The sequence below is a fragment of the Saccopteryx leptura genome, chromosome 1, assembly GCF_036850995.1.
Source record: "Saccopteryx leptura isolate mSacLep1 chromosome 1, mSacLep1_pri_phased_curated, whole genome shotgun sequence".
In the NCBI taxonomy this organism is placed as follows: domain Eukaryota; kingdom Metazoa; phylum Chordata; class Mammalia; order Chiroptera; family Emballonuridae; genus Saccopteryx; species Saccopteryx leptura.
The window spans coordinates 256925713-256948267 of record NC_089503.1 but is presented as its reverse complement, the minus strand read 5'-3'; the positions used below and the strand labels follow the sequence as shown (position 1 = coordinate 256948267).

Below are 22555 nucleotides of genomic sequence, written 5' to 3'. Positions count from 1 at the left end.
CCCTTTTGTTGGAAATAGCTTCATAAGGCAGGGATTTTTGTCTGAAGCTTTGTCACAATACACCACACATGCGCAGTTACACAAATGCAAATATGATTCTCACTCCCACTGGGCACGCACTACCAGTCACTCACACTTTAGTAAGATAAAAAATCAAGCCCTAAAACAAAAGAAAAAAAAGAAAAAAAGATAAAGAAAACAAAAAAATAAATAAAATCAAGCCTTGCCTGACCAGGCGGTGGTGCAGTGGATAGAGCATCAAACTGGGATGCAGAGGACCCAGGTTCGAGACCCCGAGGTCACCAGTTTGAGCGCGGGCTCATCTGGTTTGAGCAAAGCTCACCAGCTTGGACCCAAGGTCACTGGCTTGAGCAAGGGGTCACTCAGTCTGCTGAAGGCCCGCAGTCAAGGCACATATGAGAAAGCAATCAATGAACAACTAAGGTGTCACAACGAAAAACTGATGATTGATGCTTCTCATCTCTCTCCCTTCCTGTCTGTCTGTCCCTGTCTATCGCTCTCTCTCTCTGTAAAAATAAATTTTGAAAAAATATTTTTTTCCCCTTTTTCTTTTTTTTTTTTCAGCCAAGCTTTTCTTTAAAAGCAGAGGTCTGAGTCCCTGGCCCATCTTCTTTCCCTCACTTCAGTGCCCAGAGTCCAGCGAGGGCAGATTGAAAATCTTTATTATTTTTCTTCTCAAATATAAAATCACTCTGTCTACCCTGGCAGCTCATTAACCTCAGGGAGAATATTAAGGATAAGAATCACATCGCTAAAAAGAACAGACCCATACCTGCCTCCCACCCTGTTCTGCATGCTTGTCTCATCTGGGTCAAGGTTCTCAAGCAGCTGATCCAGGCAAGATGCTGGGCCCCAGAGGAGTTGAGGGAATCCAGGATGAATTAAGCCCTGATTGGCTGGGCATGTGGCAGGATCCTGAGGTCCATCAGTGCTTGTCAGTGGGATGCATGTTCAGGGTTGCTAGGCGTCCCAGCCGTCCACGGCGAGCATTAGTAGCCAGCCGCTGCTGGGCCAGAAATGACTGAGCACGGGCAGGTGCCTGCTCTTCCCCTGCTCGCTGCTGCAAGGCCATGCCCTGGAGGGAGAGGTGTGGTTGGCATCAACTGAGCCCTGGGGATGCCCCAACACTCCAGCCCTGGTTCTGCTGCACTCACCATATTATACCAGGCACTGATGAGCAGCTTTTCTTCCTGCTCCCGCTGACTTCGATTCTTCTCAAAGTCCATCTGCCAAGGAGGCAATATTCAAAAGCCTGGATTGCTGGAGGCAGAGAGAAGGGATGAGGGCACTCACCTCCAGGTGCCGGATCCGGACTTCCCGCTCCCGGAGCTGTGTCCTCAAGGTATGGAGCTCTGGAAGCACCCCTCTGGGTGGCAGCTGCTTTGGTTCCAGGGTCTGTATCACCTAGGGTTTGGGGAAAATACAACCAGGGTGACCTAGCCCTCACAGGCTGTTTGACATACTGGAGTGTGTTAAGTGTGACAATTCATGGCTGTGGTATAGAAGTCTGTGACATGATGGCAGGAGATAAGCAAACTGGTGGGAAGCGTGACCCAATGGGAGGAAGCAGCTTGGGCAGCAGGTCACTCAGCATCCTCACCGTGCGTGCCTTGTCCACATAGCGGCGGTACCGCTCCTCCATGGCCCGCAAGTCTGCGTCCTTCTTCTGCAGGCTGTCCTGAAGCTCCTCAATACGCCGGGCTGCTAGGGGAATCAAGTGGCCCCTCAGCCCCACACCGAGACCAGGTCTCCCCCCACCCATCTACCCTTCTGACTGCTGAGTCTCACTCACTGCTGCCATTGGCAGGTGGCTCTAGCTCCTCAATGTACTCGCGCTTCCGCTGCAGCTCCAGATCTGCCTCCTGCAGCTTCTGCCTGTGGGCAGGGGATAAGCAGCAATGGTGGTAAACAAGGCATTCCCAGCTGGCTAGAAGTGCTACTGCATGACTAGAGCCTTCTCAGCCTGCCTCCCAAGCACAGGGGCTGTGTGCTCTGGTCCTACCCCCTCTTCTGCCGCCAGAGCCACACCCTCCAGACCCCTAGTCAGGCAGCCCCTAGGTCAGCCACCCGCCTGTCCACTTCTATTTCAGAGCTCACATGCTGATCCAGCCACCACCACCTCTTGCCAGCCTCTTCTGTTTTATTTTTTCTTTCTTATTTTCTTAAAGATTTTATTTATTCATTTTTTAGAGAGGGGAGAGAAAAAGGGGAGGAGCAAGAAGCATCAACTCCCATATGTGCCTTGACCAGGCAAGCCAGGGGTTTCAAATGGCAACCTCAGCGTTCCAGGTTGATGCTTTATCCACTGCACCACCACAGGCCAGGCAAACCTCTTATATTTTCAACTCTTCAGTTCCATTCTCCACTAAGCAGACAGTGATCTTTCTAGAATGTAAATATCTTATAGCAAAAGGAAATGCAAATTACAAGCTGCATCTAAGTTGATTGCCACCAATGGCAAAACACAAAATATTTGATAATATTCCCTGTAGGTGACACTATTATTCATTGAATGTGAAACATAGTATGACATCTAATAGTTACATCTATTAAAATTACAAAGGCATGTGCTCTCTGAGTCACCAACTCCACTTTTGTGATATAGTGAAATGATGTCTATATAAAGATGTACACTTCATTGCTTTGTTTGAAACTGCAAATATCTAGAAAGAATGAATTAAACTCATTATGAATTTCACAAAAAATGCTACAGGCCAGCTCTTCTGGACCAGAATTCTACAGAAGAATTAAGTCTTAATGCATCTAGTATCCAGCTTCTGTGAGGAAATAACTTTTTCTGTGCTTTGGGCCAACTTCAGCTACATTTCATCCTTGGCCAGGACTGAGAAAAACAACACCCAAATAATTGTCAGTGGGGCTGGTAGTTTCCTCATGCAACCCCAGTTGACACAGGATGCTATATTTATAAAAAATAACTATTCATTTGGAAAAATTTCCCCATCATCTTTTCTTTTTTTAAAAGACTTATTGATTTTTAGAGAGAGGAGAGAGAGAGAGAAGAGGGGGAGCAGGAAGCATCAACTCATAGTTGCTTCTCATATATGCCTTGACCAGGCAAGCTGAGGACTTCAAACCAGCAACCTCAGTGTTCCAGGTCAACGCTCTATCCCAGTGGTAGTCAACCTGGTCCCTACCGCCCACTAGTGGGCGTTCCAGCTTTCATGGTGGGCGGTAGCGGAGCAACCAAAGTATAAATAAAAAGATAGATTTAACTATAGTATGTTGTTTTATAAAGATTTATTCTGCCAAACTTAACAAAAATCTGACATAAAGTACTTGGTAAGCAATTATTATTATATGCTTTAACTTGCTGTAACTCTGCTTTATAAATTTTATAAAGTAAAGTTACTTCCCTACTTTATAAATCACCATTACTAAAAAAAAAAAAAAAATCACCATTACTGTGGAACCAGTGGGCGGTTAGAAAATTTTACTACTAACAGAGATACAAAAGTAGGTGGTAGGTATAAAAAGGTTGACTACTTCTGCTCTATCCAGTGTTGGGATTCAGCTGGTTCTCACTGGTTCAGTAGAACCGATAACTAATTTTTTATTGATTTCAGCAAATTGGTAGTTAAAATGGCACTGGTAATAAAAGTTCTCTTTAAGGTGGGTCCCTGGGCAGCAGCCCAATGTGGAAATCACAAATTTACATTCCTTACTAGTTATTTATTTATTTATTTTTATTTATTCATTTTTAGAGAGGAGAGAGACAGAGAGAGACAGGGGGAGGAGCTGGAAGCATCAACTCCCATATGTGCCTTGACCAGGCAAGCCCAGGGTTTCAAACCGGCGACCTCAGCATTTCCAGGTCGACGCTTTATCCACTGCACCACCACAGGTCAGGCTCCTTACTATTTTTTAATGTTTTTCTGTGCAACAGAATATTCTAAGTGGTCATAGTAATGTTCATTCCATCTACAGGTGAAAAACTTTGACGGAATTATGCTTGTAGTATTTATTCATTTTATAAAACTCATTATAACTTTAATGAAATACTACATTTTAATTCCCTTGTGTTTGTTACTTCAGTAAACAAACATATACGTAAAGAGAAAAAGTGCCAAACAACCAGGGGGTAACAAGCTCTCATTGGAAATATCTTTTTCGTGTGTGTGTGTGACAGAGACAGAGAGAGAGGGATAGACAGGGACAGACAGATAGAAAGGGAGAGAGATGAGAAGCATCAATTCTTCATTGCGGCACCTTAGTTGTTCATTGATTGCTTTCTCATATGTGCCTTGACTGGGGGGCTACAGCAGACCAAGTAACCCCTTGCTCAAGCCAGTGACCTTGGGCTCAAGCTGGTGAGCTTTGCTCAAACCAGATGAGCCTGCACTCAAGCTTGCAACCTCAGGGTTTCGAACCTGGGTCCTCTGCATCCCAGTTTGACGCTCTATCCACTGCGCCACCACCTGGTCAGGCTCAGTGAAGATATCTTCAATAACAGTTCTATTGTGCCTGACCTGTGGTGGCCGCCACCACCTGGTCAGGCTCAGTGAAGATATCTTCAATAACAGTTCTATTGTGCCTGACCTGTGGTGGCACAGTGGATAAAGTGTCGACCTGGAAATGCTGAGGTCGCAGGTTCGAAACCCTGGGCTTGCCTGGTCAAGGCACATATGGGAGTTGATGCTTCCTGCTCCTCCCCCCTTCTCTCTCTATCTCTCTCTTCTCTCTCTCTCTCCCTCTCTCTCTCCTTTCTAAAATGAATAAATAAAATTAAAATAAAATTTAAAAAAAAATAACAGTTCTATTATTTTCTGTCAGGTATTATTTAATATTTTTTTAATTAATATTTTTAAACTCTTTCTTATAACAATCTATTTTTATGTACCTCTTTTTTGTTGTTGTTCTTATTTAAGTATTAAATGCATGAAATGATAAAATACCTTTCAGTATATCATTTTTTTTTGGGGGGGGGGGGGTTTGTATTTTTCCGAAGCTGGAAACAGGGAGGCAATCAGAGAGACTCCCGCATGCGCCCGACCGGGATCCACCCGGCATGCCCACCAGGGGGCTATGCTCTGCCCATCTGGGGCGTCACTCTGCCGCAACCAGAGCCATTCTAGTGCCTGAGGCAGAGGCCACAGAACCATCCTCAGTGCCCGAGCCAACTTTGCTCCAGTGGAGCCTCGGCTGTGGGAGGGGAAGAGAGAGACAGAGAGGAAGGAGAGGGGGAGGGGTGGAGAAGCAGATGGGCGCTTCTCCTGTGTGCCCTTGGCCGGGAATCGAACCCGGGACTCCTGCACGCCAGGCCAACGCTCTACCACTGAGCCAACCGGCCAGGGCCGAGTATATCATTTTTTTATAAATTGTTTTACATAAAAATTTTTTTTATAAATTGTTTTACATAAAACAATCATTAGGGCAGAGAACAGGTTGTTAAAATATTTGAATCCCACTTCTAGCTCTATCCACTGCATCACCCCAGGTCAGGCTCCCATCATCTTAAGTAGAAAAAGCAAGTGCAGGCAAGCACATACCCTATTACCTTTTGTGTAAATAGGAATGAAAAAGAAATCTATACTCATATTTATTTGTTTGCTTTAAAAACTCTAGAGGAAGAACACTTTGTAAAGTAAATGACTGTCTTACTGCTACGCTGTACATCTAAAACTAATACAAAATACTATTAAATGTAAACTATCATTGAAAAAAAGACCTCTGGAGCAATTTCCATAATAAACTAACAGGAATGGGGATGGAGTAGGGTGGAAACTCAGTTCATACGGGATGATGACGGGGAGGTATATATTTTGATTTTTAAAACTATAAATGAAAAAAAAAAAAAGAAGAAAAAAAAAAAAACTATAAATGTGCCTGACCTATGGTGGTGCAATGGATAAAGCATCGACCTGGAAATGCTGAGGTCGCCGGTTTGAAACCCTGGGCTTGCCTGGTCAAGGCACATATGGGAGTTGATGCTTCCAGCTCCTCCCCCCTTCTCTCTCTCTGTCTCTCCTCTCTCTCTTTCTCTCACTCTCCTCTCTAAATGAATAAATAAAAATAAATAAATAAATAAAATTTAAAAATGAAAAAAACTATAAATGTGGCCTGACCTGTGGTGGCACAGTGGATAAAGCGTCGACCTAGAACACTGAGTTCGCAGGTTCAAAACCCCAGGCTTGCCCAGTAAAGGAGCATATGGGAGTTTATGCTTCCTGCTCGTCTTCCATTCTCTCTCTCTCCTCTCTAAAAATAAATAAATAAAATCTTTTAAAAAGACAACTATAAATGTGGCCTTACCTGTGGTGGCGCAGTGAATAAAGCATCAAACTGGAACACTGAGGTTGCCGGTTCGAAACCCTGGGCTTGCCTGGTCAAGGCACATATGGGAGTTGATGCTTCCAGCTCCTCCCCACCTTCTCTCTCTGTCTCTCTCTCCTCTCTCTCTCTCCCTCTCTGTCTCTCTCTCTCCCTTTCTCTCTCTTCTCTAAAATGAATAAAATTAAAATAAAAAAAAAAGATTGCCTTCCTTTAAAAAAAAAAAAAAAAATTATAAATGTGATCATTACTTTAAATAGTTTCTTTTTTGCTTGACCTGTGGTGGCGCAATGGATAAAGTGTCGACCTGGAATACTGAGGTCGCCAGTTCGAAACCCCGGGCTTGCCTGGTCAAGGCACATATGGGAGTTGATGTTTCTTACTCGCCCCCACTCCCCCCTCTCTAAAATGAATAAATAAAATCTTTTTTTTTTTTTTTTGAAAAGCGAATGCTTTGAATTTTTTTTAATTTTAATTTTTTAATTTTATTATTTTTTGTATTTTTCTGAAGTTGGAAACAGGGAGGCAGACAGACTCCTGCATGCGCCCAACCGGGATCCACCCGGCATGCCCACCAGGGGGCGATGCTCTGCCCATCTGGGGCATCGCTCTGCCACAATCAGAGCCATTCTAGCATCTGAGGCAGAGGCCACGGAGCCATCCTCAGCGCCCAGGTCAACTTTGCTCCAGTGGAGCCTTGGCTGTGGGAGGGGAAGAGAGAGACAGAGAGGAAGGAGAGGGGGAGGAGTGGAGAAGCAGATGGGCACTCCTCCTGTGCCCTGGCTCGGAATCGAACCAGGGACTTCTGCACGCCAGGCCGACGCTCTACCACTGAGCCAACTGGCCAGGGCCTAACTAAATAAAATCTTTAAAAAAATATTTTCTTTTTTAACAATGTAGAAAGTGAAAGGCTTTCGGCAAGGGAAGACTACCTTGCTGAAATTCCCTTGATGGCTCCCCTACTTCTCCCCCAAAACATTTTTTTTTAATATTTTATTTATTGATTTTTAGAGAGAGGGGAGAGAGGGAGAGAGAGAGAGAGAGAGAGAGAGAGAGAGAGAGAGAAGGGGGAGGAGCAGGAAGCATCAACTCCCATATATGGTGCCTTGACCAGGCAAGCCCAAGGTTTTGAACCGGCAACCTCAGTGTTCCAGGTCGATGCTTTATCCCACTGTGCCACCACAGGTCAGGCTTTTTTTTTTTTTTTTAATATTTTATTTATCCCCCAAAACAGTCTTTACTGCTTCCCTTGACCTTTAAGACCCTACTAGATCTGAACCTTTGATCTGTATTTCCACTGACTTGTTCTCACAAATGACTCCATGGACACCTCCCCATTCCGCATACGTGTGTCCTAGCCTCCCCTACCCCCAGGACTGCCACCCCTCTGGGACTCACAGATGTTCCTCTAGCTTCCTCTTCAGCAGGGCAGACTGGGGGAGAAGAGGCACGAAGTGAGTGGAGGTCCAGAGGTCCCAACCCCTCCCCAGAGTGAGGGTAGGGTGTCACCCCGGGCACATGGTACTTACAATGGACTGCATGGGGCATTGGGCAGCAGGTACAAAGAGAAAAGACTGTTACTAGGGGGCAGAAGGGAGGGGACAGGCTGGATGGAAGTGGGTACTCACATCCTCGGTCTTGCTCCCCTGCTCCTGCAGTGCCTTCTGTAGGTCCTCCACTTGGGCCCGCAGCTCCAACAGCTGCTGCTGGTTCAACCTGCAGGAGTGGGCAGCCGCTCAGTGCCTGGCCCCACCATCGGCCTGTCTCCACGCATACCCCTGGAACCTTCCACTGTTTCCTCACCGATGCTGTGTCTCCAATCGGTGGCGTGCACGGTTGGCCTCCTCTAGGTGGCGCTGCAACTCCTCTTGCCGCTCCCGGTCGGCGGCCTCCTGCCGGCACAGACGCTTGTTCTCCAGTTGAAGCCGCAGGAGGGTCTCCCTGCAGAACCCGGGAGAGAGTTGAACAGGGCTGTGGACCAGTCACCCCGCAGTCCTGGTGGAAGGGACTAGGAAAGGGACAGAGCCCTAGGGAAATGCCCAGCCAGACTCTGGGGTAGGACTAGAGTCCTGGGGACAGGGCCTAGGGCCTACAGCCCAGGGTCTAGGCATAGTGAGCAAAGCTCTGGGGAGCCAAAGTAGGCAGGACTATGAGCTGGGCCTAGGGTGGGAGCCAGGCAAGGACAGGGATACGGGAACTATTTTTGAACACTAGGGAAGGGGCTGCAGGAAAGCAAGACACAGGAATAGAAGAGCTGGAGTGGGAGAGCCTATGTGGGTAGGGCACAGGGCACTGAATCTAGCAGGAGCTACACTAAGGACAGGGCTGTGGGGTAGGATTTTTGCATGGCTAGTGGAGCCAGAAGGTTGGACATAATTTGTGCACTGAGGATGCATCCTGGAGAGGCAAGCCACCGGACAACTAAAGCAGAATTAAGAGTGGGTAGGCCTAAGAGCCAGGGTAGGACTTGGGAACCTAAGACTTGGGAACTGAGCCAAGCTGGCTGAGCTACGGTAGGTGCCTGCACTAGGGGCAGGGCCGAGGGTGAGCACTGGCAGTCCAGGGTATGGCTAAATTCCTGAGTAACCCCAGGATACCTGAGCTCCGCTGGTAGGATCTCTGCTGCTAAGTTTTCCACAGCTGGTGAGGTGGGATCCAGAGACAGGTCTGGAGAATGTGAGAAAAGTTTTCAGGTAGCTGGACGGCCCGTTCCCACCCCTAGAATCTTTTTTCCAAGAATCATCTTTGAGGGCTCAAGTGCAGCCAAAAGTCTGGCTTGACACAAGCCCCCACCCCTACCCCCCACCCTCGCATGACAGGAACCATGATGCTTGGCCCCACACTGAGCTCAGGAGGACAGCCCCTGCTTTCTTTAGGCCCTTATCACTGTCCCCCTCTGTCTGTCCAGCATGGCCTCACACTGCTCCCAGCCTAGGCAAGCCCTGAGACACTGCCTTTTCTGCCTGTTCTAACTCACCCCACCCCACACACCCCCCCAGGATCCCAGGATGGGCCCCAAACTCACCAGCCTGGGTTGGTCCCAGAGGCTGCAGCTGGGCACACCGCAGCTCCTCATTGGCCTCCCGCAGTGAATCCCGCTCGGCCAACAGCCGCTGAAGGGAAGGGTGCAAGGCAAGACTCCACTTGAGACCCATTCGAGTGAGCTACCCCATGATGAGCAGGGTAGAGCTGGGGTGGTGAGACCTCAGCCTCACCTCTTTCTCCTTTGTCACCAACTCATACTTTTCTTCCAGATTGCGACACTCGAATAGCCATTTCTCAGCCTTCAAGGCCTCCTCCTGCCGCTGGCCCTGCAGTTCCTGAACCTGAACAGAGAGGAGGTGTGGGGATGGCAGAGTGGGAAGGACGGACAGGTACTGAGTTCAAGGTGAAAGGGCAGGTGAGATGACCCAGCCTCAAAAAGTTAGAGGGGTGTGGTTTAAGTTAAAGGGCATGGCCTAAAACTGGAGAGCAACTGGGCTGCCTTTTAAAGGGCATGACCTATATATACATAAATAAGAGAACCCTCATTTCTGAGAGGCTCAGCACCACACTGAGGGTTCCCAAAGTGAATGGAACGATCCATGAGGGCCCCTCCACCCCTACCCAGGTACAGGTCAGGTTCTCCGCACCCCAGGACCTGCCACACCTGCCGCCGCTGCGCCTCCAGCTGGGTCCGCAGAGAGCCAGCCCTGCGCAGCTCATCCTCTAGCTGCTGCGTGCGCTCTGCGTAACCTGCGTTGTGCTCCTCCAGCTGCCGCACCTGCCTCCGCAGCTCCCTAAGCTCCCCAAGGCGGCGGCGGCAACTGCTCAGTGTGGCCTCCAGCTGGCCAGCACGCTCCGATGACTGCCTGGAGGAGGGGGAAGACGGGGGAGAGGTAGGTGTCTGAGGTCTGAACTCAGGGTTCAGCTTGGATTTGAGGCCCACAGGGCAGAAAAGATCATGTCAGCATGAGGGCATGAGAATTCAAGATGGTGGGTCTTGAAGGTCATGGGATAGCCTGGGCCTGGTGCTCTTGAGAGTCATTAGGGGGAATAAAGGGAACCTAAGTGTCAGTGCTAGCCAAGGTCATAATCAGGGATGATCAAGAGCAACACTGTGGGGACAGAGAATGGCTGTGGGGATATAGGGAGAATGCTGGGGGGCCCAGTGGGATTGAGGAGCTCCCAAGGACACTTTGGGGTCATGAAGTAACTGTGAGGTTGCTGTGGGCACTGTAGGTGCAGGGGCCTCTGGGGTCATGGGGGAGCTTTGGGGCCAGAGCACTATGGGTTCCTTGAAATTTAACCTTACAGAGGTTCTGTGGAATCACAGAGGAGCCCTTTGAGGCCCCATGTCTTCTGTAGAAGATACAGTGAGGTAAAGGGAGTGAGTGCAGTGGGGCCCACCAGGCATGTTGGGGTTGTCAGGGTGTGCAGAGTCCTAAGAAGGTACAATCCTGTTATGGAGGATATAGTGAAAGTTACAGTAGATGGCAAGGTTATTGCACTATGGGGTCCTAGAGGGTACCATGAGATCCTGGGGCATGGTAAGACCCAGAATGGTATAGTGAGCTCTGGGGAGCATTGGGGGGCCCTGAACTTGCTGGGTCACAGCAATACTATGAGATCTGGGTGTTACAATGTATGATAATAGGGAGACAACGATGGGAGTCCTGGGGAACACCATGGATCCAGGGGGCTTAGTGGTATTCAAAAGACGTGGTGGAACCTGACCAGGCAGTGGCGCAGTGGAAAGAGTGTCGGACTGGGATGCAGAGGACCCAGGTTCAAGACCCTGAGGTCGCCAGCTTGAGTGCGGGCTCATCTGGTTTGAGCAAAAGCCCACCAGCTTGAACCCAAGGTCACTGGCTCCAACAAGGGGCTACTCGGTCTGCTGAAGGCCCACAGTCAAGGCACATATGAGAAAGCAATCAATGAACAACTAAGGTGTTGCAACGCGCAATGAAAAACTAATGATTGATGCTTCTCATCTCTCTCCGTTCCTGTCTGTCTGTCCCTGTCTATCCCTCTCTCTGACTCACTCTCTGTCTCTGTAAAAAAAAAAAAAAAAAAGACGTGGTAGAGTCCAGATAGTGCAGTGGGGTTCAGAATGGCACTATGAAGGCTATAGGGCATTATGGGTTCTACTGGGCATTTCAGGGTTATAAAAGTACTGCTGTGGCATCAGAAGAGCACTCTGGCAGTGGGGTGTGTAGTGGGGACCCAATACTCACCGCAGCTCATCCATCTCATCCTTCAGGGCCTGTGCTTCCTGGGCCAGGCTAGTTAGCTCCTGGTTCCGCTGCTGCAACTCTGTGACCTCCCGCTCCAGCTCCATGCATCGCAGATGATCATCCTCCCTGCCATTCTCCAGCCTGACAGTGCATAGGGGTGGGTACATGAGGGGACCACACCCACCCCAACCCTTTGGCCTGCCCAGCTCTGGCCCCAGCAGCCCATACCTGAAGTTCTCCTCCTGCAGCTGCTCTAGCTGGGACTGTAGCAGCAGCAGCTTCTTGGCAGTGAGGCCTGTGGCAACCTCGCCCTCCGGCCGGCCCACCTGCTGACGCAGCACTGCATTCTCCTGCGCCAGGCTCTGCTTCTCTTCTGTCAAGAGCACCAGCTGTGGGCAGGGAGGTGCAGTTAGCTCGGGGGGCGGGGGCTATGCAGGAAACCCCGCCCTATAAGCACCTGTGGTCCCCCCACCTCAGCCCCACCTGCTGCTCCAGGTCCAGACACTGCTGCCGCAGCTCATCCCCCTCATCAGCCTCCTCACTCAGGAAGTAGTACCTGCGGGACTGACGAGAGGGACGTGGAATGGTCTGGAGGGGGGATAAGCAAGGAACTCAGGAATCCAGAGAGGAAACTGGGGGAAGGAGGCTGGGATGACTAGGGGCAGCAGTCAAGAAACCCTCAGGATTGAAAAAGAAAAGGTTGGCACCCCAGGGTACTAGAGGAAGGTGACTCAGGAGCCCTGGGTACCTGGCAAGGAAAGAGAATAGGACCCTGAGGGATGGGGTGGTTTTCAGGCTTAAAGACAAGCCCCTCCTGTTTAGGTAACCCCAAGAATCAGTAATGGCGTTGGGACCCTGACCAGGTCCCCCACCCCTTACCTGGCTGTCAAAGTTCCCGTATGTCTCCAGTGGCAAGGCATCAGGGGTATCTTTGGTCATGAGCTGAAGGAAAATGGAGTAGCACAGAGATGAGCTAGGCCCTCTGAGAGCAGCCTTCAAGGCTTCCATGATCAACCTGAGACCTTCTTCATCCTCCTGTCCCCCAAGCCATTTCTCCCCTATAACCCTAGCCTGAAGACTGTCTTCCTGCTATGCATCTAGCACACAGGGAGGCCTGGTCCTTCGGTTGTGACCTAGAGCTGGGAGGAGCTGGCAGACATGAGACAAGGAAATCTGGCCAATTGAGTTCCAGGCAGAGCCCAGACCTTACCAGGGCAAAGCCTGTGCCCAGTTGCCTCTGCCTTAGGGGCATCCCTTCCCCTGAAGCTCCCTGCCACATTGGGCACCCCCACCTACCTCCTGGATGGCTTCCATCACCACATGCTGAACTGATTCCTCCAGCATCATAATTCTCTGGATATGCTCTGGGGATCAAGGTTGAGGAGACTTGAGACCCTGGGAGGAAGATTTCCTCAGGTCTTCCCTTAGGGACCCCCTAACCACCATACCCTGCTTTTTCTCGCAACTGATGGCACAGCTCAGCACCAGCTGAAGCAGCTTGCCGAGCTCTCCAGGGTCTGAGAACTGGCCAATGAGGCTCACATCTGGGAGGTGCTGCTCCAAAATGGGATGTCCTAGGACCTGAGGATTGGTAGGTAAGTGTTAGGAACTCACAGGTTCTTCTTCTCCTCCCAGTACAACCCCCCTAACTCTATTTAGTTACTCACATCCTGGGAGTACTCCACCAGGCTCTGTAAGATTGTCTTCAGATTGCTGACCTGAGGAAAGACAAGGAACTATGTCCAGGGTCCCGGAGTGCCCCAGAAGTGGCCAGGCAGCCCTCACCCTGAATCTATCTACCCCACCCTTTTTGTCCACTTCCCGTCAGTCTCTGATCATGTCATCCTCTTTAGCCCCATTCTCTGTCTGAATGTCCCCTCTCCTAGGCCTGATCTATTGGGCTGCTGGCCTTTTTTATCCACCTGCTCATCTTGTTCACATGTCCCCAGAATCCAATCACTTCTCACCACGTGCCCACCACCCTGTGCCTCTAGTCACTGTCATCTCTCCCCAGGGTTACTGTACCAGCCCTGTCTCAGCTTCCACTCTCCACTCCTCTCCAAGCAGTCAGGGGAGCTTTTTCAAGCCCAAGACAAGGTTGTGTCTTTTCTCTGCTAAAACCCTTCCTTGACTTTGCATAGCACTTAAAATTGAATCCACCTCCCTGGCCCAGGCTGCCAAGCCCCTGATGACCTCATACCATTTCATTCCTTTGCTTTCTGTTCTGACTTTTCTGCTATTCTTTGATCACTCCAAGCTTGTTCCCAACTCAGGGGCTTTGCATCTGTTCTCTAGCCTCAAATACAATTCCTCCAAATCGTACATGGAGATCAACCCATCTGGAGTAATTGTCAAACAACCCCTGATTGTTCTCACTCATGGCCTACTTTATTGTTTTCATACAACTTATTGCCTTTGGAAGTCAACATTTATGTTTGTACATGCAGGTTTTTGTTACTCCTTGCTGTATGGCCAGGTTTGCTCAATAGATGAATAAAAGAATTGTTGGCTGATCACCACACATCTGTTGCTCATTCTAACCAGGTCTATCTGATCATCATCCAGGAAATATGTCTAGCTGACCCTTCACTGATCATCTCTTCACAAATCTGTCCCCCAGTCAAGTCCGACTGTCACCTTCAGCCTCCAGTTGGAACCTGGGTCCTCTGAGATGCGCTGGAGCCAGGCCTCGTTGAACCAGGAAGGGTCTCTGGAGGTGAAAAGGTGGGATGAGCTGCTGAGGGACTTTTTTGGGACCCTCCTCTTTAGCCCCACTCACATCTGGTTCAGCACATAGGCTATGGCCAGGCCACTGCTCAGATCCTGGGGGCTGGTACAGGGGGACGGGGCGTGGAACGTCTGCAACTGTGGAAAAGCACAACGAGCAGCATCAGGGCCTGAGATCACTGAACAACTCCTCTTTTGCAGACTTTTCCAGTCAGCAGGAACTTCACACACTTGAACTTGAAAGGCTGGACAGGAACTGGCCTGTTGCTCCAGCAAGCCAGCTCTTTGGGGGAGTGACCTCTGCTCACCTGGGACCAGAGGGGGTGTGGCCTCATTTCACCTCTGTCCCACAAACCTGAGAGATAAGCCAGTGAGGAACCAAATCACCTGGTCCCCACAGGCGACGTACGCGTCACGAGGCCAGCTCACCTGTGCCCTCGCCCCACGTGCCCCAGCCACGAGGAGGCGGGACCTAACCTGTTCTGTCCACGCAGATATTCTACGTGACAGAGGCGGATACTCAGGTCAGAGTCCAACAACTCAGCAGGCCGACGACCCCTTTTCTCCTCCCAGCCCCAGAACGAAAAGGTGAATTGAGCCAAGGCCGGGGCTCCTGGGCGAGTAGAACCAGCGCACACCTGTCCCTGGCCCCGCCTCCGACCTACCCAGGTGAACAGAGACCCGCATAGCTCGGCCTTGTCCACGCTCATGGCTCCCGATCGGATTCGACCCCGGCCGCGGAGCCCCGCCACCGCAGCCGCCTCCAGGTCTGCTACCAGCGAGCTCCCGCAACCTCGACCTCCCGCTCGTCCTAGAGCGCCGCCCCATGCCCGCCCCCTAGGCTAGGCCCCGCCCTGTGCACGTGATCTCCTCACCGCCCGCTCAGCCTTCCAGAGCTGCCATTTTGAGTCCGGTCAGCGTTCGGGCCCCCGCCCTACCACTAGGAGTCAGTCTAGGCCAGCCTTGCGCTTCTCTCCTCCACCCGGTCTTTTGAGGGGTGGCAGAGACTTCAGAATCTAATGTAGAACTACCCTATCTTGTCATACAAGGGCACTCATATCCCTTCCCTTCAGCTGCAAGAAATTCTACTATCAAATCACAATATGATCGGAGTTTTTTTCTGTGCTGGCAAGGGCCAGGCCATTACACATTCTTTGACTTGTAGTGGGGATCCTAAAAGGGTCTGTCTTCCTGATGGAGGTGATTTAGGAGTTTCGCCCCGGGCAGATAGGGGACATGGATGTGGTCCTAGGTCGAAGGCAGGATGATTCTACTAGACATAAGTCCTGGGTGATGGACAGGCACACTTGCCCATCCTGGATCCGTACGCTGAGCTTTCCCCTTGGTTCCCTCCTGTCCCAGAACCCGGATCAGGCTGCCCGGGTTCCCGAGCTCACCAGGGGGCGCTCAGACCACAGGAACGCGGTCTAGGGGGAAAGTGTGTATTCAATTTGAGACCCGGCAGGGGCGATGGAGGGGGCCGAAAGGAAAGTGGGAAGAGCCGTTAAAAATACAATCGCAGCCACCATTATTGAGTGCCTACAATATACAGTCTCTGCGCTTCGCGACTTAAATATATAGGCGGCTGAAATTTCCCCAGGACTCGATGTGGCAAGTGGTGTTTTAATTCCTGGTTCACAGGCGAGGAAACAGAGGTTCTGGGTGGACCCGGCTTTAAGAGTACGGGTAAAGCCCAGGCCCGCGCCCTTTGACGTCTGAGTTCCCCGGCAGCCCCTCCCGCGAGGGGCTGGTGACATAATGAGAAGTAATTAGATGTTATTAGCTGTACCCGGAGGGAAGGGCGGGCTCTGCATTGGGGGTGGGTTAGGTCTGAGGGAAGGGGCCCTGATTTCTCCAAGACAGAGTCTGGCTCCTTCAACCTTGCCCCGGAGTGGGTTAGGCGGGACGATCACAGCCCTCTCGCCGCTTCGCACGAACACAGTCATTCTACCACAAGACGCGGTGACAGCCGACTCATGCTCAGTCGCACGCACGCATGCACGCGCGCGGGGACCTCGGAGCTCGTTTACACCCCCACAACCCCTTCCCACGTCGTTTTCAGCCTTCAGCCCCTGGGACCTGGGTGGGAGGGGGAATAGAGGGGGAAAAGAAAAGGGCCGGCAGGCTGAGCTGGCTTCCGGACTGGACTTCCTTCAGGCAGGCGTGGGAACCGCTGCCGCTGGCCTCCACATGCTTCACTCACTAGAGAGGGTGCTGCCAATAGGGGGAAACCGGGCCATCCTGGCCCAGGGTAGAAGTGGAAGGTGAGCCAACAACTAGGGCTGTTTCTAAACTGGTATGGGAGTGGGGGGATGGAGTATTTGTGAGAAGACCTGGTCGCCCAATGTTTAGGGATATGCTGGAACCACCAAATATTTGGGATGGGGTCCCAAATGTTCACAAAAACCGCAGAGATCTTGATGTTTAGGAGGAACCTGGGAATCCAAATATTTGGACTTTGGATCCGAATTGTTCTAATGTTCTGTGATAGTATGAACATTCCAGATATCAAGTGGCTCAAATCTCTGTTTTTTAATGTTCATTTTATTGATTTCAGAGAGAGAGGAAGGGAGAGAGACACAACATCAGTCTGTTCCTGTATGTGCCCAAACCAAGGATGAAACCTGCAACCTCTGCGCTTTGGGACGATGCTTTAACCAACTGAACTATCTGGCCAGGGCACAAATCCCCATATTTAAGAAAAGGTCCAGCCTGACCTGTGGTGGCGCAGTGGATAAAGCGTCGACCTGGAAATGCTGAGGTTGCCGGTTAGAAACCCTGGGCTTGCCTGGTCAAGGCACATATGGGAGTTGATGCTTCCTGCTCCTCCCCACCTTCTCTCTCTCTGTCTCTCTCTCCCTCCCTCTCTCTCTCCTCTCTAAAAATGAATAAAGCCTGACCTGTAGTGGCACAGTGGATAAAGCGTCGACCTGGAAATGCTGAGGTCGCCGGTTCGAAACCCTGGGCTTGCCTGGCCGAGGCACATATGGGAGTTGATGCTTCCAGTTCCTCCCCCCTTCTCTCTCTCCTCTCTAAAATGAATAAATAAAATAAAAAATTTAAAAAAAAGAAAATACGTTCTTTAAAAAAAAAAAAAATAAATAAATAAAAATGAATAAAAAAATAAATAAAAATTTTAAAAAAGAAAAGGTCCAGATGCCATTTTGGGGGAGGTCCCACAGTCCTCCTTTGGGGTCTTAGGAATCTCATGGTTGGAGCAAATGGAAGCTCCGATGTTGGCAGAGAAGAGCAGTAATAAGAGCAATAATCGCTATAATGAGATGTAAGATGTCGCTGCTAGAGTTCCAAATACCATCAATAAAATAGATTAAAGGCCCTCATTTTAGGGCAGGGACTCTATATTTGGGGGAAGATACAACCCCCATTTTTAATGAAGGAAGTCCCAAAAGTTTGGGGGACAGTTTGGAGGCCCCCATTACATAGGGACAGAATGTGTAGGTCTCCTCTAGCAGTCCACAGCTGGCTTGGGGACCCACCCCCTCCTGTCTGTTTCCAGGAACAGCTGGGCCCAGCCTGGGAAGTACTGCTGGGAACCGGGTGACTCAACCCCTCCCTGCGGCCACAGCTGGACCCCCGCCCGTACTTTCTGGCCTTCACATCTGGGCATAGACCCAGTCATGAGGGCTGGGATGAGGACCCTGGGTTTATCTATTGGAGGATAGTGCCAATTCCCCAGAGCTTACCACAGCCATAGTATGTACACCATGCCACATACCATGGGGGACTCTGACAAGTCCTCTGCACTCCAGACACTGACATTTCTCCAGGAACTCCCATGTTGTCCCCCTCCTCTTGACTATGTGTCTGAGTCCTTGTGAAGTGTGCTCACATTTATGTAGGTATAAGATAATGCATCTGTGATTGTATGCACTTGGGTGTGTGTGTCTGCATCCACTTATGTCTTGGTGTATCTTGGGGCCCTTGGAATTTATGTAACAGGCTTTCTCTGTGTGATTTGGTTGAGGGACTGGAGCACATGCTCTCTATATGGGGCAGGGAGGGGGCTCCAGCTGAGCCAGTGACCCCTTGCTCAAGCCAGCAACCATGGGGTCATCATGTCTATGATCCCACACTCAAGCCGGACAAACCCGCACTCAAGCTGGCAACCTAGGGGTTTTGAACCTGGTTCCTCAGCATCCCAGGTTGACACTTTATCCACTGCACCACCACCTAGTCAGGCTACTTTTTATTGACCTGTGGTGGCACTGTGGATAAAGTGTTGACCTGGAATGCTGAGGTCACCAGTTTGAAATTCTGGGCTTGCTTGGTCAAGGCACATATGGGAGTTGATGTTTCTTGCTCCTCCACCTTCTCTCTCTCTCTCCCCTCTCTAAAATGAATTTTAAAAATTATTAAAATATCTTAATTATTTTACTTTAAATATGAGAGAGAGATAAGCATCAATTTATTCCACTTAGTTGTGTATTTATTGGTTGATTCTTGTATGTGCCCTGACTGGGGATCGAACCCACGATCTTGACATATTGGGACTATGCTCTAACCAACTGAGCTACCCAGCCAGGGTTACCTGTGTTCTTCTTTGTGTGAGAAGTATGTCATAATCTGTACCTAAGTGTGGCTGTAGGTCATGTTTCTGTGACCGTGACCTACTTTTTATCCATCATATATCTTTCTGTAATAGTGTTACCCTGTCATATGTTCTTGGTTTGTCCATGTCCCCACAATATGGACAATACAAATGTTCCTGTATGTGGTCTTTGGGTTTATCTCTGTGATCCTACTTTACATTTGTGATGACTGTATGACAGCAGCATGATGTCTTGATATACAAGACTGTGTCTTACTTTGTCTTTGTGTGTGTGTGTGTGTGTGTGTGTGTGTGTGTGTGTGTGTGTGAGAGAGAGAGAGAGACAGACAGAGAAAGAGAGAGAGAGACAGATAGGAACAGACAGGAAGGGAGAGATGAGAAGCATCAATTCTTTGTTGTGGCACCTCAGTTGTTCATCAATTGCTTTCTCACATGTGCCTTGACTGGGGGCTACAGCAGAGCAAGTGACCCCTTGCTCAAGCCAGCGATCTTGGGTTCAAGCCAGCGACCATGGGGTTATGATCTATGATCTATGATCCCACACTCAAGCCAGCGAGGGGTCAAGCTGGCAACCTCTGGGTTTCGAACCTAGGTCCTCCATGTCCCAGTCGGGCTCTATCCACTGCACCACCACTTGGTCAGGCTGTCTTACTTTGTCTTGATGGTGATGACATAGCTTTATCAGAGTGCCTGTGTATGCGACCTGTGTTATGAACATGGCCCTGTCTGTGTCCCCACCACAAACAGTGGGTGATAGATGTGCCTGTGTCACTATCTGTGTCTCCGTATGTATGTGTCCATGTGACCCTATCCCTTTCACTGCAGGACTGGCTGGACTAGCGAAGGTTTGTACCAGCATGTAGCAGGTGTATCTTGTATTCGTGTAACACTGTGGGTCCTTGGAGAGTTTGTGACTGTGTGTGTGTGTGTGTGTGTGTGTGTGTGTGTGTGTGTGTGTGTGTGTCTTATCCAAGTCACACAGAACAGAGCACTCAGTGCAGGCAACTGTGAACAGGGGGTGTCAGGAGCGGTACATCCTGCCTCTCTCGCCTGGGAGGACACCCTACCAGAGCTGCAGGGTCGCTTGCGTTGTGCGTGACGTTAGACACGACAGGGATTGCTGCGTGCGTGGAACCCGACGCGGTTGTGCAGTTGTGCGTGCGAGCGTGGGGAACATGGGATGGGCTAGCTTCATGAGCATGAGCGTGAGCGTGAGCGGGCAGCGCAGGGTACAGAGCCTTAGGGCAAGGATGAAACTCGGTGGGGAGGAGGGTGCCGTTAACCCCTTCCTGCCCAACCTGAAACTTGTGGCCCCTCAAGGGAGTGCAGGGGCTTCCCCAGCTCTTGAGTGCAGTCCCTGCTGGGGGAGGAACCCCCATAGAACGAGGCCCTCCCCCTAGTTACCCTGGGAACTGGAGCTTCCCGAGTGGCGGCGCGTGCCCCCTTCCCTGCTCTCCTGCTCTTCCTTCAGCTCAGTTGTCTGCAAGTCACTCGCTTCCGCTTCCGGCTCCCGGTGTCTGAGGAAGGGGACTGGGGTCAGTGAGGCCCTGGCTTAAGTGACTCAGGCCAGCCCGGTGGTCCCCTGACCGTAACAGACCTTGCTACCCCTTTTCTGCCCCAGTGACTCACTCCTCTCGGCTTTCCCCAGTGACTCAGGCCCCTGGGGAGGGGGACTGTGAACTCTGAGACCCCTCAAGGCGGAGCTGAGAACCAAGTTCTCGGGACTTCGTGCTCTAGGGGAGGGGAGTCTCTCTTCAGCAGGGGTATAGGGTAGGTGGCAGTGTCGACAGTTACCTGGCCCTAGCCAAGGTCACTAGCATGTTCACCCCGAACCCCAGGCGCCCAGGCCTCCAGGAACCCAGCCCCCAGCCCTACCCCCACAGCCCACAGGAAGTTTTGGCAGAGCCTGTCGTGGCGATGAAACAGTTAAAGCCGTTTTCTTATTCATTTCATCCAGGGGCCCCTTTTGACTCAGAACAAGCTGGGCGCCCCCTTCAGCTGAGCCTCCTGGAGGCCTAGGTTCAACATGAACCATTTTTAGAGAGAGAAAAGAAGGTAAGGTCGTTGGTGGTCTGGTTGGGAGTCTTGGGTAGCATACCCAAGAACTGGGCTCAGATCCTGCCTGTGCTCTCATTACGACTGGGTCTCAGTTTCCCCATCAGAAAATGGGGAATAAGTATGTCTGGCTTATTATGCCATTATGGAGATTAGGTGAATAATAGATGAGATTCTTTGCATCCAGAGCTGGGCACAGGAGCAGGAAGGGGTCTTGACCCACAAAAGGACACAGGCTCTTCCTGTCTCTCAGGGCTAAATGTCAGGATGTCTAGCAGAAGCAATTCCTTAATGGGCAGGCCTACCCAACCCAGGCAATCCAAGGCCTTGGGGTTCATCCTGTCCACCCCCTGCCTGGGGCAGGCACCCAGGAAGTGAGAGGCGGGACAGGAATGAGGCGGAACCTGTTGGACCTGTCGCCTCCCCACCCCTACCCTCATTCTGGGTTCCTGACAGAGCCCCCACGCTTCGGCCCCACCCCCCACTGCCTGGACTCCTGGGTCCTGACCCAAGGGTGGCCCGAGGGAGGGGATGTTGGCAAAGACAGTGTCTAGGGAACATCCTGTGGACTGCTGGCTGGACAGACGAGACGGGAGGGTCAACCCCTCCTGGGCAGGGCAGAAGTCAGTTAGGGGCAGAGTAAACATGGCCCAGGGTGGCCAGACTTGGGAGAGGTGGCAAGCAATATACACATACAAACTCACCCTGAGAGAGCCAGTCCAGACACACAAACCCCTGTCACCCCGGCCACAGAGAGACTGCCAACCTGGGACACACTGACAGGGTCGGAAACACATCTGGGCAAGATGACCCAGTGACAGACACAGTGGTAGAGCAGACTCAGGAGCACGACTGAAATCTGCTAAACACACGAAGCCATCAACAGGCCAGAAGCATGCAGGCAGGGTGCGTGTGGCAAGGATAAATCAACTTGGCACACAGGCAAGATGGGCAGAATGCCACACAAAGATATTCAGGTAAGCACAAAGCTTAGCTGATCTAGTGGCATGGTCACACACACGCTGAGACCAATGTGACAATGCCAGAAATACACAGACAGCTAGCTGTGCATCAGACATGAGCAGGCAATGCATGCATGTTGATAGACTCAGAGGGAGGGACAGTCACTTTCAGCACAGGTGCCTCAAGAGTTGTATGAGAGGTGTTCAGACACACAATGTCAGATCCTGACACACAAGACAAAGTAAAACGTGTGCATGCGTGCACACACACACACACACACACACACACACACACTAGCAAGACCACGACCTCAAAAAAATACTCAGGTCCTGAACAGATAGCTCAGTTGGTTAGAGCTTATCCCCAAACACAAAGGTTGTGGGTTCAATCCCTGGTCTGGATACATACTGGAACAGATTTATGTTTCTGCCTCTCTCTCTCCCTCCCTCTCTTCCTCTCTTCCTAAAGTCAAAGTTTTTTTTAATTAAAAAAAAATTTTTTTAAGACTTTATTCATTTTAGAGAGGGGGGAAGAGGAGCAGGAAGCATCAACTCCCCTATGTGCCTTAACTGGGCAAGCCCAGGGTTTTGAACTGGTGATCTCAGAATTGCAGGTCAACACTTCATCCACTGTGCCACCACAAGTCAGGCTCCTAAAATCAATAAATAAAATTTTTAAAAAAGATACTCAGAAAAAAAAAGAGAAAAACATAAAT

The 22555-nt window shown here is 50.5% G+C and overlaps 1 protein-coding gene across 3 annotated transcripts; it reads right to left on the bottom strand.

The window, feature by feature from the left end:
- Positions 1–923: 923 nt before the first annotated feature.
- Positions 924–15078, bottom strand: HOOK2 (hook microtubule tethering protein 2). 3 transcript variants are annotated; one of them, XM_066348059.1, is made up of 22 exons: positions 14918–15078; positions 14305–14390; positions 14163–14235; positions 13193–13243; positions 12974–13106; positions 12822–12889; positions 12405–12467; positions 12009–12113; positions 11754–11914; positions 11526–11666; positions 9959–10160; positions 9525–9635; positions 9335–9422; positions 8907–8976; positions 8113–8250; positions 7938–8025; positions 7708–7742; positions 1814–1896; positions 1622–1725; positions 1315–1425; positions 1176–1247; positions 924–1096 (listed from the first exon to the last, which is right to left on the bottom strand). In XM_066348059.1, the coding sequence occupies exons 1-22, from the start codon at positions 14960–14962 to the stop codon at positions 947–949; spliced, it is 2178 nt and encodes a 725-aa protein (XP_066204156.1). In that variant the 5' UTR covers positions 14963–15078; the 3' UTR covers positions 924–946. The 3 variants fall into 3 exon arrangements, with proteins under 3 accessions (XP_066204156.1, XP_066204162.1, XP_066204163.1); XM_066348065.1 differs by having other exon boundaries at positions 1622–1722; XM_066348066.1 differs by having other exon boundaries at positions 12009–12089.
- Between the last annotated feature and the right edge of the window lie 7477 nt (positions 15079–22555).